Source organism: Carassius auratus, chromosome 6 (genome assembly GCF_003368295.1).
Source record: "Carassius auratus strain Wakin chromosome 6, ASM336829v1, whole genome shotgun sequence".
NCBI classification, from domain to species: domain Eukaryota; kingdom Metazoa; phylum Chordata; class Actinopteri; order Cypriniformes; family Cyprinidae; genus Carassius; species Carassius auratus.
Genome location: NC_039248.1, coordinates 3,718,000 through 3,736,287, shown reverse-complemented (window position 1 = coordinate 3,736,287; position 18,288 = coordinate 3,718,000). Strand labels below are relative to the sequence as shown.

The 18,288-nt window shown below is 35.0% G+C and overlaps 1 protein-coding gene across 4 annotated transcripts in view; it reads left to right on the top strand.

Annotated features, from left to right (window-relative positions):
• Positions 1–18,288, top strand: part of LOC113091090 (CMP-N-acetylneuraminate-beta-1,4-galactoside alpha-2,3-sialyltransferase-like) — a 41,152-nt gene that overhangs the window by 2,492 nt on the left and 20,372 nt on the right. For 3 of the 4 annotated variants that reach the window (XM_026256524.1, XM_026256541.1, XM_026256532.1), the window contains exons 2-5: positions 4,617–4,765; positions 9,150–9,197; positions 11,861–11,903; positions 13,367–13,459. In XM_026256524.1, the coding sequence (XP_026112309.1) occupies positions 4,648–4,765; positions 9,150–9,197; positions 11,861–11,903; positions 13,367–13,459 (302 nt within the window). In that variant the 5' untranslated portion in view covers positions 4,617–4,647. The remainder of the gene's footprint in view (positions 1–4,616; positions 4,766–9,149; positions 9,198–11,860; positions 11,904–13,366; positions 13,460–18,288) is intronic. The other variant, XM_026256548.1, reaches the window with a different exon arrangement.

Here is an 18,288-nt window from a genome sequence, read left to right as displayed (position 1 = left end):
GTTGACCATGATATTACTTGATTGGCCAGTCAACTCACCTGAAGCTCTCAGGGACTGTATGGGGTATTGTGAAGAGAAATATAAGTAACATCTGATGAACAATACATAGGAGCTGAAGACCGCTATCAAAGACACCTGAGCTTCAATAACTTCAGCAGAGCCACAGGCTGATCACCTCCACCCCACGCCGAATTGAAGCAGTCATTTGTGCAAAAAGAGCTCCAACCAATTATTGAGTGCATAATTAAACCCGCTTTGGAGATCTTGAACATCTGTTTTGTAAATCTTTTATTGATTGATCTTTGAGAAAATGTTCACATTTTTTGAGATACTGATTTTTTTTCCCTTAAGCTTTAAGTCATAACCATCAGAATAATAAATAAAAAAACCCTCTTCAAATATATTTCAGTTTGTGTGCAATGACTCTAGAATATAAGAGCGTTTGCTTTTTTGAATTAAATTGCAAAAAATAAAGAACTTTTCCATGATATTGTTATAATGTTATTTTTATGGTTGGCTGGATTTTTTTGTTTTTCATTTAAATGTTAAGTTTTTAAATTTAATTGTATGCATTTGTCTTTTTTATGTAATTTATTTTTTTTTTTTTAATGTCTATAGGTGATGTTTATAAAGTTTTAGCTTTTAGTTTTGTATCTATTTTTAGTTATTTTACTTCTACAATTGATTGGTTCTGTTTTCCTCATTTGTAAGTCGCTTTGAATGAAAGCATCTGCTAAATGAGTTAATGTCATGCAAATGTAAATATCCAGATAGATGGGATGCCAAGAACTGGATCACCTTTTCTTTGAATGCAACAAAACATTGTCTATTCACCGACCTCAAGCCACCAGCATGTCCTGTTCCACCAGCTTCAATAAAACAAATGTGATTGCTTTTTATAACCACCTGCACACAATTCCTGCCCGCTACCATTTTGAAGCAAAGCACATTTGGAATGTGGATGAAGCATGTAAAGTTTATAATTCATTAAAACTAAAAAGCTAGAGTGATTCAGTGGTAATACACAAGACAAATGCATTGCTATATAAAAGGTATTAACCGATATAAACTATAGACCTTGATAATACATATATACTGTTATCTGTATACCTATACAGATAAATATTTAGATAGAAGTGAATATGTGATTATATAAAAACACTACACACCTATAACTATAATAAATACACATACAAATAAAGCTAGATATAGAGATAATAAAACAATAATGTAAATAAACCTGTAACTACTTACACACACGCACATCTAGGTATAAACACCTAAACATGTTCATGAAAGCTTCTTAGGTTTATAATTAATTTTCAGGTACTACGATGACAGTACAATTGACAGATAAAATAAACCGCACCAAGGGGAAGCACCAGGTCAGTGCCGGTGACCTCTGTGGAGAGAGGGGCATTGGTCACCATTGCCCTTGCAGTAAATACACATGGCAGTTGCGTTCCCTCGTACTTCATCTTTCCCAGGAAGAAGTTCCAGGACCACTTTGTGAACAGTTCGGTGAGGCCAGCTCTGAAGGAGGAGCAAAAGAAGAGGATCCAGAAGAAGCATCTGTTTCAAAGAAATGTCTCCTCACTGTTGAAAACACAGCACCCACAGCTTCTCAGAACAAGGTTGAAGAATCTCTTGTGTGGGGGGAAACATTCGACTCATCCTTGCCTAGTGAAGACTGGGTGCAGTGTCTCTTTTGCCAGCCCTGGTCACATGAGCCATGCACTGAGGGTGCAGAGCATTATATCTGTCACAACTATGACAGCGATTAGGCAAATACCCTTTGTTATGTTCCTGTTTGTACTGTTTATGTACCGTTTATTTGTTTGATGCCACACAAATGAACCTCTTTTTGCCATCTGACTCTTTCAGTTCATACAGTGTTGTTTCAAAATTTGTTACAAAAGTCTTCTGAGAATATGCCACGGTTTCTCAAAGCCTCTGTCTGGCATTTGTTTCTGCAGCCACCGATGCATGTCTGTTTTTGTTTGTTTCTTGAATATTTTACTGTTGAAAAAAAAATATATATATATATATATGTAGACACAATGAATTGACTTTTCCAATAAACAATCTAAATAATTCAAGTTTGTACGGTTGGGTTACTTTTGATGAAACTGAAATGTAAAATTAAAATATAATTATAATTTTTTTTTTTTTTTTTTTTTTTTTGCCAAGATAAAGGACAAAACATGTTTGCAGTTACATATTAACAAGGTCGTAGTCAGGTATATTTAATTAAAAACAAGAGTAATAAAAAAATTATATCTTGTGTTGTTGTGACTTTTGACCCACCCATGTGTTACTTTCATCTCAATAGATGGGGTCAAAAGTAACATTATACAACTTATGTTAAAAGTGAATTTATACTCACGTCATTTTACATTTGAACATAATACAAATATCACAAAAAAATTTCTGAAAAGTGGTATTTTATCCCTTGCTCTCGCCCATCTTGACTTGAAGGAACCAAGGTTAAGATTCTTACTATTAGAGATGCTGAACAACGATGCAAGCAGTCAAATAAATCAATTAATGAAATTTAATCCATACAAAAAAATGTGGCTGGCTGCCGTGAGATAATGTTTCCATATAATATTTTCTTCTATTTGTAATGTGAGGGCTTACAGATTAATACAAACCGCTGTATATAATAAATCTTCAGATATCAATTCTTAAGACACATCTCATTTGAGTTGTTTACCATACCGAGTTTAAGTTTAACTTTCATTAAAGAGTTCTGTAGTGAATGAGGACATTTTATATTCTTTTATGTTTATATGATTCAACTTGAAGGTGCAATATATAATTTTTTACAATGATATATTTACAGAAATGCAATATAATATTCGTAACGGTTATCGGTAGCACTTTATTTTAGGTACTAACCCTGTAGTTACCTTGTATTACCATAACTTTCTTCGATAAATACACTGTAAGTACACTATAAGTACATGTACGCACACGTACTGTAAAATAAAGTGCAACCATGTTTTCAGAGGTGTATAAAGACCTTACTTAATGAGCAGTTATGTTTTAATTACCTTAGATTGAGCAATTTATAATCTACATACACCGCGGGTCCCCTTACACTGAAGTCTCCATCATGTTTCTACAGTAGCCCTAAACGGACAAACTGCTCTACAGAGCGCATTTCGTAACTTTGTTGTTCTTGCGAATAAAACACTGACACATAAAATAAATATAATTCCTTAATTTACCTTGTTGAAAAAATCTTGCTGCTGTCTTTACCAATGACATCTTTACCTACCTCTAAAGCGAGGGCTGAGCGAGGGACTTAACCGTTGGTTGCAATTCTGCTAAAATCTACACACTGCACCTTTAAGATCGCGTTTGAATAATTTACGCTTACTGTATCAACATAGCGTTAATCAAAAGCAGAGGTATTTAATGCAGACATTGATAAGGGCCAAGACACATCCCTTCTTATTAATGTCTGCACGAAATACTACTCCTTTTTTGCTTTCTAATGCTGAAAAAAGCAAGTTTTTCACACCGGCTGTGCAAAGGGCCATTGCAAATGATGTAAAGTGAGCCTTAACCACGGCAACGCGATCTTAAGTAGAATAAAAGAAACAGTAAATAATATTAAATTCCTACATTTACTATGTAATCCAGTCTCTGCTGTAGCTCCCATGACCTAAATTCCCAGAATGCATTGCCGCTGTGACGACACATTGCCATTCTCTATATGCTAGTAATAATAAGCAACTAGTTAATAATCAACATTTTAATCTTATCAATCTTAATTTAGTATAATATATAATATTATCATATTTTATTATTATTTTATTAGGATATTTTATGTATTTTAAAATATAATATATAATTGAATGCATCTAGAATGTAGCATGCACATAGGATTGGTTCTAAATTGATAGAAGTTATTTTTTCTAACTAGGGAGGCGCTTATCTGAAACCATATAATCACTGTACCATGGTATTCCTATGGTACTTTTTTAGTAAGAGTAGCCCATTTGTGTTTATGTAATCATGATATCTGCGGTTCATACCAAGATGCGATTGCAACAAAAGTTGGTTTGTGATAAGGAAGAAACTTGTTTCGATGGTGTAAATCTTGCCACATGAAGCCTGTTTTTAGATTATATAACAAAGCATCTTAAAGAACCGATTTTATTTTATTAATATGGTGGACTACATGGTTAAATTAGGTAGAAATAACTACCTAACTACCACCAGTTTATAAACAGCTTCCAGAATATGTGCTAACGGCAACAGAATAATTGAATATCTAACTGTAGTAACTAGGGTGGCTTGGTGGAAACTGTAGTTACCCTGGGAAGTGTTTAAGTGAGCGTGCTTCAGTTCACTCGCAGGCCTGTTACTGCATGTTCTGAAGGTCTGAACACATCCACATAAAAGTAACTCATCTCTGTTGTTCCTGACCCATGTTGAACTCATCAATCGTGTTTCCTAACGTTTTAATCCACTGAAATAAATGCCTGTTTATGTGTTAAATGGTTCTGAATTGAAAGACCAAACATCAGTTTAGGAAGTTGAGGTTTGTCTTGAGAAAGCACCGTGATTCATCAGTGTGTTGTGCACTTTTGTGTTGTTTTCAGGTGACTCGAACCAGATGAAGCCTTGTGTGAGATGATCAGGATGAAGTCCTCACGGAGTTTCATCTTTTTACTCTGTCCCGTCATGGTAGTGTTATTCCTCTACTATTCGTCTTTCAAAATGCACCTACGGAGCCCAGTCCAGAAATCTCGTGAGTATACATGTAGTAGTATATACTTTTGTTTGTCTGAGGCTGTTTTAAGAACAGATTTTTAATTTCTCTGAAAAGCGAAATGTTACAACTTTTGCTTCCCTAGATCTGGTTTTCCCCCAGTGATGTAATGCCTGAAATCAAGGCTGTTGGTTTTAGCAACCTTTCTCGCTGACTGTGTCTTCCTGTTTGGCATCAGATCGCTGGGGAAGCTATGATCTTAAACTAAAACCCTGGAAAATGAATGTTTGGTTTGATATACTGACCAGAGGAGGGAGCTAAGAGCCCACCGCTGTCCATGTCCACTCCCAGAAAGGGTCAGCTCTGAAGACAAAATAATATACCAAACGGTCTTTGCTGTGATGGAAGTTTGCTTCAAATTATTCTGCACATGATCGTTCAGCAAAAAGATCTATTTCTGTCTGTTCAGATATTTCATATTTCTCAAAAGCCCCTTTTAGATTTGCCGCTGATAACATTTTCACTCATGTTTTCTTTCACACTACAAGTTTAAGGCTGTGTTTCACACGCATAAAACAGCAAGACCGCAATCGCATGTCACAAGATAAAATTAGAAGCTGTGGTGTCTGATGTTATCTCCAACTCAAAAAAGAAAATGCGCTGAATAAGGCAAATAATTATACACTGAAAAAATTTGATTCCTGTAACTATTAGCAACAATGTTTGAGGTCAGTAATTTATTTGTATTTATTTTATTTCAGAGCAAGTTTCTTATGCCCACCAAGGCTGCATTTTTTATTGCAGTAAAAACAGTTTTGTGAAATATTATTGCAATTTAAAATAGCAGCTTTCAATTGTAATATATTGTAAAATGTAATTTATTCCTGGGATGCAAAGCTGAATTTTCAGCATCATGACTCCAGTCTTCAGTGTCACATGATCCTTCATTCATTATCAACGTTGAAAACTGTTATGCTGCTTCATAATGTAGAGCATTTTTAAAGGGGTCATATGATGCGATTTCAATTTCTCCTTTCTCTGTGGAGTGTTAGAAGCTCTTGGTGCATGAAGAAGATCTGTAAAGTTGCAAAGACTAAAGTCTCAAATCAAAAGAGATATTCTTTATCATAGTTAAGACTCCAAAAACGGCTCGTTACAACACGCTCCACATCTCTACATCACTATGTGGGAAGATTTACCAGATTTAGATTTACCGCCCATGTTCACACGAAGCAAGAAGGTGTGGTGTCAGTAACTCAGTTAGTGATGTAGCAGTCACGTCAAAGCAAAAACACTTTATTTGGCCATCTGAAAGTAGATGCATTTAGGAATCTTTAAGATTACGTACAACAGAACAGCAATGCATTTTATGGACGACTGTTTGGTGAACCTTGGAGAGGAGGTCATTCTGACTTTGCTAAGACAATCTGGCGCTTCTGAATCAGCGACTGTAATTGTTATTAGTTTAAGTATTTTCTGTTGACTGTTCAAATGCAGAGTTTTGAGTGTGTGTGTGTGTGTGTGAGAGAGAGAGAGAGAGTCCGCTGTTTTAACCATGTATACTGTAAATACATAGGATCTTCATCACTGTGTCTGTCATGACACTTTGTTCCTCTTTCAGGCTTGAACTAATTGTAAACCTAAGGACATTATTAACTGTATTTACATTTAATTTGACAGATGAAGCTCCAACTAGTGCTTCTGGTAATCAGCCAATCGCAATTCACTGGGCCAGTTGGCCAATCAGGGCAGACTGCTCTCGTCAGAAAGTAGAAAACAATGCGTTTGAGAGAGGCAGGACATAGAGGACCTACAATAATGTACAGTCAACATATTCTGTTACACCAAATACACAAAATAATGATCTTTACAAAAGGATCATAAGACCACTTTAAGGATTATTTGATGAATAGTTCATTCAAAAGAGCAGCATTTATTTGAAATAGAAATCTTTTGTAATGGATTCTTGCTTCATGGAAGTATCTTTCTTTAAAAAGAAATCGTACTGACGCCAAACTTTTGTAGTGTATATTGTCATGTATTATAAATTGATATGTGATTTTTAAAAAGGACGTATCTTTCATGTTTGTGATAATGAAACGATGGAAATACAAATCTGTTGTTCATTATCTGTGCTACTTATAGTGAAACATTCGGTACTGTTCACATGCGTAGGTGAAAATATACAGTTATTACATTAAAAAGACTAAAAATGACTGTAGGTGGTGTAGTCTGGTTGATTCAAACATTTAACCTTGTATGAAACATTTTCTGTTTCATGTAATCATTTATTGAGTTCAGGTAACAAAGTAATGACAAATACATAGTACAAGCCTCTGTGTTTTAACATATATCGTAACTGGGAATAATCTCTTTAATGAAGTCTGATCAGCATTTGTTACTAATTTTGCTGCAGTTTGCTTTTTGGCACATACAACAGACAAAAGCTTCAGGACTTTTTCTCATTAACTAGGCTCGCTCACTCTAAAATTGAACCACAAAATGCTACCATATTGCTTACTGTGTAACTAGTGTAATTCATAATCATCTAAGTGCAAGAACAGAAAATCAGCTTTTCTAGCGCTGCTGCATTTTGCCCATTCCTTAAACCGATATGGTGTGGTTTCTATGAATATTCTTGGATCCCACCAAAGTCCACCTGGCAGAAACTCTTAACTGTAAAGATGTTTGGTACAGTTGACCTATCGGTAAGCCCCTCCCCTCAAATGCAGATGAGCCAATGGCAGTCGAGTATTAGTTGCACGAAGAGCAGAACTCAGACATCTAGGTTTCAGTGCCATGGAGAAACATTAGAAGATGCGAAGCTTGCATCGGTTTGATTGTGATCTGTAAACCTTCGAGTTACCCACCATATTTATTTTAAAAACTTTTTTATATGTCCCTACATGGCATATTTAGTTCCCACTTGAATGGTGGTCCTTCTGTGTCCAAAATTGTTCAAAACCATCCTGTGACAAGGTTTTCACACTGAGAGCTCTCATTGTAGGACAGTGAGCAGCTTTGTTTGTTTGTCCGAGGGAGCAACACTAACTAATGGGGGCGGGGCTTACCGATCAATTATCTGTTTTACCAGATCAGAGTCCAACAAATAAAACAGATGATCCAGTGAATTATCCCGGTTTATCAACCCTGTTTTACTGTAGTTTGTCAATCACCAACTCTGGAGGTTAAATGTGTGAACACATTCTTGATTATTACGGTTTTCCATGTTTTTCAAATAATTGTTATTATTTTTTTTCACCCTGAAAAGTTACTCAACCTCAGGCTTTCAGTTCAGGGATGTAGATGAGTTTAGCATTGCATCACTCGCTCACTGTTGGATGCTGTGCAGTGAATGGGTGCCGTCACAATGAGAGTCCAAACAGCTGATGAAAACAATAGTTCACAAGTAATCCACAGCACTCCTGTCCATCAGTTAATGTCTTGTGAAGCCAAAAGCTGTGTGTGTGTGTGTGTGTGTTAAAAAAAAAAATCATTATTAAGGCATTTTTAACCCTTGCTTCTGGCTAAAATAATAATGTCCATGATACATAATAACACTTCTGGTGAAAAAGTCCATCCATAGTTGTCTCTCACATCAAAATCCACCAACATATTAGTTTAGAGCTGTTTTGGGCCATGTATGCTGCTTGATCTGTGCAGATTTCTCTTCTGTTTCAGACAAAATTACTTTTTCACTGGAGGAAGTGCTATCATGGATAGGGAACTTAAGTTTAAGTTAAAATTATGTTCATTATAGATGTGTTTCTTACAAACATGCAGCTTTTCACTTCACAAGATGTTAATCGATGGACTGGAGTGGTGTGGATTATTGTGATGTTTTTATCAGCTTGTTTAGACTCTCATTCAGACGGCACCCATTCACTGCAAAGGATCCACTGGTAAGCTAGTGATTGAGTGCTACATTTCTCCAAAACTGTTTTGATGAACAGGTTAACTCATCTACAAATTGAAGAACCTGAGGGTGAGTAAATGTAAATGTGGTAGAAGGTAGAAGTTTTTCAAGATCATTTTAAGGTTCAATCAATTGTTTCTGGATTTTTTTAACCAGCATTGCCGGTTAGTTGTTAAATGTATGCATTGCAACTCTTCTCATAGTTTTTCAGGAACTGCAGATGCTGAACTTGTGGAGCTTGTGCTTGTTGTCCAGTTTCTCTCATACATCTGAAAGAATGCATTGTTTTTAACTGTGCTGCACCCCCTGAAGGTCTGTTTGTGTGGTTTAGTTGCATTATGAGTGTTGATCTGCTAACCAGTGTATCAGATGTTGAGTGAAGTCACGGCCTTGTTTTGCTGTCATCGCTGTAGTACGGATGCTGCAGTTCAACACTGTTTACAGACACTAAAAGCATCTGATCTCACTCAAACAGAGGTATGCTGAACTCACACTCTTGTGTTTCAGAGGCTGATTTGGATAGGCTTCTCTCCGTGGGACGTGTAGTAGCCACAGGTAGAGGTTTACCGTATTCTGATTCTACAGTAATGTTGGGAGATTCATCCGCATAATTTCATTATAAATGGAGATCAGTGTTGAAAGCAGTTGTGCTGCTTTGTGTTTTTGTGGAAAACTGTTATACATTTTTTTTCAGGATTCTTAGATGAATGGAAAGAAATCTTATGTAACATAATAAATTGTACGTGTCGTGTAACAAAGCAGAGACAGATGCTTTCAAGCATCCTAGTTCAACATTGTTCAAAATACAAGAAGTTTGAATTAATATACAAAAATAATGAAATCACTATATTGCACATTTGGTCTCCCAACATTATTTGAAGCTTCTTCATTGCATTTCTAGTATTTAAGCAGAATTCTTTCCCTGCACATTCAGTACAAAGACATCTGTCTTGCTTCTGGCTGACGAAATGAAGAAGTTAATAAGGATTTATATTTTTATGCTTTGCAGATTTTTTTTCCAAGTCACGCACTGGTGATAAACTCTCCTGAACACTCGTAAAAATTCATAAACCTAAAATGATATAGATGCTGCACTGTCTTTTAATATGGAGTAAATACCAGTCCAGTTCTTCCTGTATTACAATCTAGATTACATTAATGATACTACTGCTACTATTAATAATAGGGTTGATATAAGTATAATATATGTACTGATAATGATACTGACTTTTAAATGATTAAAACGGTAACAAATGTATTTTCTGGCAAGATGCAACTGAAGGTCTGTCAATAATATCTGTGACCTGCAAATAGTTTTTTTTTTAAATCATTTATAAAAACAAATGCGGTTACAGTAATACACGTAATGTAAATGTTTAAATCATGCAGATATTCCTCTATTTCAAAGGCGTAGCAGCATGTGACAGATGTTGTCAGTAGAGCTTTACGCTGGATTTGGTCCAGAATATTTCTTGAGTTAGTCAGTGATAACATGTGTCAGGTAGCTGACAGAAGCGCTGTGATCTTCTCTGCTGTTTCTAACACCTGCTGCAGCTGCCACTTCTAATGCAACATCACTGCTACCAGCCGCACTAATGCAGCGCCCAGAACACACGTCTGTACCGGCCCCAGCTTCTGCCTGCCTTCCCTTCTTTCATTCCCTTTTATCCTTCCTTCCCTTCTTTCTTTCTTTTCTGTTTGTTCATTTGCTGGTTCTATCATTTGTTCACTCGTTTTAGTTTTGTTTTCTTTATTTTTTTATTTTTTTTATTTTTCTTTCTTTGTTTGCTGGTTTGTTCTTCTCGTTCTTTTTAGTTTTTGTTCTTTTCTTTCTTTCTATCGATCTTTCTTTCTTTCCTGTTTGTTTGTTTATTAGTTCTATCTTTGTTTCTCATATTTGTTCATTTTTGTTTGTTGTACTTTCTTTTGTTTGTTAGTTCTTTCATTCATTTCTTTATCATTTGTTCTCTTTTTTTTAAATCTTTTTCGTTCTTTCATTTTTGTTCATTTTTTAAGTAGTGCTCTGTTGCTTTTTTAGTCTGTTCTTTTCTTTCTAATGTCGTTTCTTTCTCTTTTTCTTTTTTCACTGGATTATTCTTTCTTTTTCTTTCTTTCTTTCTCATGTTATTAAGCATTCAGCTTATTTTACCAAAAATATGTCTTGACCTACTTTTAATGGTTCTTTCTTTGAATGTTTATCAGTTTTGGTTTGTCAGGAAGTAACACATCTCCGTAATATCCTTCTGTGTTAAACATGTAACCACATCACTGTTATAAAATAGGACTTCATGGGTTCTAAAACTTTATTGCCAGGTTTAGTGAACTGTCTAATGTTGCCTGGAACTTAGAACAATAATATGTTTGTTGAACTTGCTTGGAAGCAGCCGGTCCTCTTTTTATGATTTCATAAACATCATATTTAATCTTAATTCATTTTAACAGCTTGCATACTTATGTGTGTTTGTGTCATCCTTGTCAATCTTTAGTAAAATACTCGTCTATATTTTATAGCTAAGCTACATAATTAACTTGCTTAACTGTGCTAGTCATATACCTTTTTTTCCTACTTTTATTTTGTTTTATTCTTACAATCAGTATTTCATGGCCATATTGCAACTGTACATAGTTCCATCTAAAGTTTGTGAAATGTTTGGCCAATCACATGCAAATGCTTGACTAATGCATTGCAAGCACACATTCCTCATGTAGTTAGCTACAGGTAATTATAAACACATTCATCAATCCCATCAAGATTCCTTTAAAATAATTCAGTAAAGTGAGAAAGCTATGCATACTTTATGTAATCGCTTGTACTCTGCAGTACTTTTTTTTTTTTTGTTTAGTTTTTTCTGCATAGACTATATTTCTGTGTTTTACTTCCTGGCTGCTGGATGGCATTGAATGGCATTGTACTGAATATCCATATTCATTTTTGTTTAGTTTACTGTTTTTGTGCTACTGGTGGTCAATATATACCACCCATGTTGTTCTATACACAGTAATCAGCCTCTCGCATTTCCCTCTGTATAACTATAATAATAATAATAATATATTTCTTTGTAACCTGCACTGTCAAAAACGGATATACTTTTCTGCTGAAATATTTCCATCCCTTCCTGTTGACACCGATGATAACACACTGCATCTCTCTCTCTCTCTCTTCTTTCTCTTTTATGAACATAAACTCTGCTGATTTCTTGTATTTCTTCTCTCTTTAGAATACGACAAGCAGGGATTCCTTACCAAGCCTGACAGAAAACTGTAAGTAATGCATTGTTATCATCTGTGAGCATGAGTTTCTGTTTCAAAACCTAGAGATGCCTACATAGACAGCATTTCAATATGCATTCATCACTGCACTAAAGTTTAGTACAATTATGCTGCCTTCTAAAATACCTTAGGCACATTTTAAGGTAAACAACATATTTTGCATATTCATAAGTCTTCTGAAAACAAATGTTTGGGGGGGAGTTATACAAGCCTCTATATATTAACGTATACAGCAGAACTGGCAATAATCTATTTCTATATACATGTTACTCTAATATCTAATCTTTTAAACTATCGACACAGGTCTAATTCAAATGGACTACTTCATCCAACATTTTATACTCTGTTGGAGTCAAATCTTTCATTAATTTCTGTTTGTGTGACACACAGAATTGTTGTCAATGTTCCAACCCATTTGATTTCATTTGGGATGTTGCCTTCGAAGGCAGCTGGCTATGTAGGGCAAGACCGCTCACTAGGTTTCGTAACAGAATTTCAGAGTGTGCATGTATGTGTTGAGTTCACTTTGGCCTGTACTATCCAGCAATTTGTCTCTCTTTATAACTCGGCTTGTTGTTTATTTGAGCTTTACTTTGGAAGGATAATTAATGGTGCCCTAAAACATTTCTAATGAATGATCTCTTGGCTCTCACCCAGCCTTGTCTGATTTAACAGTCCTGATTGTGTCTGTATGGGAGGTCCGTTTACCCGAAGTAAAACATGGCTCGACCTCTCTTATTACCATTAACGGCCACCTGTATAAATGGCACTGTCAACAGGTCATCTTTATATGTCCAGCTCTCACAGTATTGATGTAAACTTACTAGAAAGTTTCCATTTGCCGGCCTGTGAATTAGTGGGTTTATACTGGCGCTTATATAAAATAAACTACTCCTCACACAAGTTGTCATCTCATTGAGCAGCCTTGTACATCATTGTACATCCTCTGGGCACCGAGAGCTCGACACAGCTGCTTTCCACCTCTCTCCAGACCCCAAAGCATTTAGTAAGATACAGAGCTCTATTTTAGGCATGTTAATCTGCTTGAGAATGAATGAACTTCCATAATCAATCAAATTTAAATCAGTATGGCCTGGGGCATTTTAAAATACTCCACAGATTTATTAAGAATTAATTAGGATAATTCTTTGAACTTGCTGCCATATTTCAAACTAAATCTGTATTGTTCATGTTTTGTATTTCACAAAATGACATGCTTTTGATTGCAATAATCAAAGGTTAATTTTAATGGTATACCACTGTTGAAAAATTTAGGGTCGGTAAGATTTTTCATCGTTTTGAGAAGAAACGGCTACATTTATTTGATCATAAAATCAACTGTTTTCTGTATGATTGTATTTTAAATGTCATTTGTTCCTGTGCTTTTCTACACCTGTGATTACTCCGCTATTGGACACTACTGAAAAGGATCTTCTTCTGTCTTTGGTTCACAGGCCTCTGGAGCTTCAGTATACATTTGGTAATCTCAGTAAAGGCGAGTGTAAACCCGGTTACGCAGAGGCCAAGATGACTTCAATCTATCCAAAGTAAGCTGATCTCATCATGCATTTGGAAATTCTGGAAGTTCAAAAATTCATATTTGTAAATGTGCATGCAGACACGCAGCTAATTTTGCTGCTGTTTAATATAATTGAGATTTAGATGAATAACATTCTCATTAAGACCAGGAACATTAAAGTAGAAAGAGTTTACAAGATCACAAAGAGAAATTACAAGAGTTCTTTATCTGTTCTCTACAAGCATCGCTGGTAAGTGTTGCAGATACATCAGCTTGACCAGATGAAATCATCTAGAAAGTGCACAAAACAATGCAATGCTATTTTTAACTACTTTTAACAAGCTTTGCAGGTTTATTCTGTTTTTGCACATTTAATAATTTTTCAGGAGTGAGAACATACAGTAGAAAGGACGAGAACAGTTTTCACAGTTTTGTTGGCTACCTAAGACTTGACCTTCTTCTTTGTAGAATCGTTCATAACTTTGTGTGTGTTGTATAGTCTGTCTTAAACCCATTACACAGTGAGGATGCAATGCACTTGAGAGGAGCATAGAAAGACATTTCCTTTTCTTTTAAATAATTCAGATTCCCCACCGTGAATGCTCTTTATCCCTTATGTGTTGATTTAAGGTATGTTTCAGAAATGTGTCCACAGAGCGCCTCACTGGCATCAGAAATGATGCAGATCTTTTTTTGGGTCTGTTGTGCTCCTCTGGGCTCCCAGTGCGTGAGAAACCCATGCTTCTGCTTCACACGACTGACACGCAAAGCTTTCCTTTAGCAGCAAGACTTCTGCCTGAGCCTCTGTGATTAATATAAACCACCGTTTTTGGATCTAATCAATTCTTCTAATATCTGAATCCTTTTAAAATCACACGTTTTAATATTTTTTTTTTTATTCTTCACTGTGGGATGAATGCATACCTTTGAGTGTGTGTTGAGCTTATTTGTTTTCTGGTTATTGGTTCAGGTCAAAACACACTCAGAATTCAAAATACATAGTTTTCAATTTGTGACATTGTTTTCATGGCAACTAAGCACATTTTCTTTAATGTGTCCGGACAGTTTTTTTTACAAACTTTTTTTGTAATTCTCATTAAATTATGATACTGTAATTATAACAAAATTGTTTAAAAATCATATATACTGTATAAAATCACAAATCTCACAATGCAAAAACACGTCTCCAATTATATATATAATATTATATAATTATATAATATATATATATATATATATATATATATATAAGATGCTTCGAGAACCTACCTGCAACCTACCTAAAAATCAATGCCCCGCTCCAGACCTACATGGCACATCTGACAATTTCATACAGTCGATTGATGACAAATATGACGCAGGGAAACAACTCACTGTGTGATGGAGCCTAGAGAACGTAGTTAGAATGTCCCTAAAATTCAAGATATGGTGCTAAAAGTTCAGTAAAAAAGAAGTTAATATTGTGTTATTTTAGACGCAAACTTGTTTGTTTTTCTCAGTTTTGCCAACGAAAATATAAAGACAAAGCAGTAATGTTTATCTCTGAGCAACACACAGCTGCATTTCATTTCTGAATGCACGTTTTGAACAAATTGGGTGAACCATTCGTTCATGGCAATTTGAAACACTGGCCATAAGCACGTTGGATTTGAATCATCGCTGCACAGACCGATCGACCTGATGGTGATGATCTGCTTCAAGTCGAACAAGCCTAATGATTCAATGAACCATTCACAAAGAACCATTTACTTTACTCATCAGCCATTTGAATCAATCAGCCAATCAAATGAATAAATCAATTACTTGATGACTTGGCAGTTTTAGTTTATTTAGAGTATCATTTCATTAAAGAAATAATTTAATATTTCCATAGTAATAATTATAAAATTAAAGAAATATATTATTAAAGGTATAGTTCAACCACCCAAAAATGACAATTTTGTCATCATTTACACACCTTTGTGGTCCAAAAGAGTATATGTAATACATTTTATACAATATAAAAAAAATTCAATGTCTGTTTAATGGTTTACGCAACAGTGACTCTAAATTATCTTTTGGAAGTAATTTCTCAGCCAAGTTTGATTAGGTTCATTTATCACCACATCATGTAATTAATTAGATTAAAAAAGTTAATCGGTTACCAGCCCTAGAAATAACTGAACATAAAGGAGGAACTCTTCAGATTTAATTATATAAAATTATTACAGTTAATTATATAATTAAATTGTTTTCGTAATTTACTGTAATGGCTTCAAAAATTATCCACCATTCATATCAAAGTTTGCTGTCATTTACTTATGTCGTTTTAAACCTGTATGACAGACTTTCTTCAGTGAAGGATAATTAAAGAAGATTTGTATATATTTTTTTATTTAGTATATACAATGAAATTCCAACATTCTCCAAATAATTTCTCCTAAAGAAAAGATAAAAAAAAGTCTTCACATTTTTAATTATTATTAATTATTTTATTTATTAATACATTTTTGGATCATACAATTTAAGTCAATAGTGAACAAAACATTTTGATTGATAACATTCTTTAAAATATCTTCTTTCTTGGTGGAACAAAGTCACACCGGTTTGAAACGACATGAGGGTGTGTGATGACAACATTATTGTGTTTTTTGGGTGAACTATCCCTTTAAACGATCCTGCTCTGTTTGTCTAGACGTGGAGGATTGTAGATTCAGAAGTAAACACCCACTGCTGTGATTGGTGAATTGATGTGTATGTTTGGCTGCCTACATCCTTCACAGATGGATGCTGCTGTGATTAAGGTCAAAAACACATAAATACTCACTACATGTCAAATGATGTGTTTAGCAGACAAAGGAATAGTGACCATGTAAAGAAAACAGTTTCTCAATTTTGGTTTCAACATTAATGTTGCATACAATACAGTCGCATAGCATCGTCTTTTAGTTTCACATTTCTTTGAAAATGTGACGAATGTGCCCATTTTGTAAACTAATCCACGGTAAAATGAAGTGGACAGGGATGAGCTCTTACTGATGCGTTCTTGATCTTTATTAAAAATAAAATTCATCCACTTTTTCCTTACGTTGTGTTCGGAAGTAAGGCAATTGAGAGCATGTCTTTCCACAGCTTGGTTCTGCACAGCATCTTGTTGTCCTCAGAGCCATCTTTATCATTGGGTTTCTGCGTAGACCTGCGTGTTCACCTCTCATAATAACTGCATGCACAGATCGGTGGGCGGGGCTAAACAGTGATCCTGAGGTGTTGATGATCTTCTGTGGAGGCGGTGCTTATACACACTATTACATCATAGAGCAGAACATTCCACAAGCCACAGGTTTTGGCAGATTGCCTTCAATATAAGCTGTTTTTAGACTCACGACAAAGTTTTGAGGGTGTTTTTTTAGTACAACAACCTCTTATATGTCAAGAGATCAAGGGAATTTTGGTTTCTCCGTTCATGACCTCTTTAAATAGAGCTGAGCTGTGTAAAATAGTGACTCGGGGCCAGATCACATGATGCTGAACCTTTCTGGTGTAAGTGGAGTCAGATGGGAATATTAAATAGACCATGACATCTACAGTGTTTGTTGAGACACTAAACCTACAACATTTAGTTAGCCATGTAATTAGCCCTTGACATGCGTTGTTGAACATGATCCAGGAACCTGTTTACAGCCTGAACACTGCTCTGGAAATAAAAGCAAAAATTGAAGAGTCAAGAGCACACATGCATATATGTGCTTACAGCATCCTGTATAAACAGCCACGGTTTCGTAGCTCAAAAGACTTTTTAGTTCTTTTTAACTCATTTGAATCATTTAAATGAGTCTATTTAACATGGGTCAAAGTGGAAAAGGGGTTTTCAAGCATCGAAAAAATATCAAAGTTTAATACATCTTGAGGGTTGTTCGTTTGTTTTTCATGCATCTTTTCATGTCCTATTTATTTATTGATTTATTTTCTGAGCATCACTAATGATGACAATCATAAATTTTTAACATGATTTGTATTAGACACCCAGTGAAATGTCATTCAGTGCATAAATAGTTCATATACCAATAAATCTGGTCAAGCATATTTAGATGAATCATTAGATGGCATTTAGTCTTATGTGTACATTTTTTGAAACCGAGAACTATTCATAATGTGAAAGCTGAATAAATAAGCTTTCCATTGATATATGGTTTATTAGGGTCGGACGATATTTGGCCGAGATTCAACTATTTGAAAATCTGGAATTTAATCAAAAATTACGTTTTTATATATTTATGCTAGGAAATTTTGCATTAAAGAAAAATCTATAATTTTGCCCCATACAATGTTGTTTTGGTTATTGCTAAAAATATACCCCAGCGACTTAAGACTGGTTTTGTGCTCCAGGGTCACACACACATATATATGTGTGTGTGTGTGTGTGTGTGTGTGTGTGTGTGTGTATGTTTGTGTGTCACTGAATGATGATACATAAGCCATTTGAAACACTAAAGTAGACACTTTTCTTGCATTTAAATTCAATTAAATTCAATTAAATTTATGCATTTAGCAGACGCTTTTATCCAAAGCGACTTGTGGTGTATCCAGGCTATCAATTTTTATCTATCATGTTTTCCCCGGGGATTCAAACCCCCAAACTCTCTACCGCAGTGCTCTACCAATTGAGCTACAGGAACACCAAAATATAAAAAGGAACATTTAATATAAAATCACTTTTATTTAAATAATTTGATGCAGACACCAAAATAGGACGCCACATCTTTGACCCACATACAGTCAAATATAAATATAAATCAGTTTGGCAGCACAGATTAGTTGATTTTGTGAGAATCTGATGAAAAATGTTTGAGTTCCTATTGCTGTCTCTGATTTTCAATT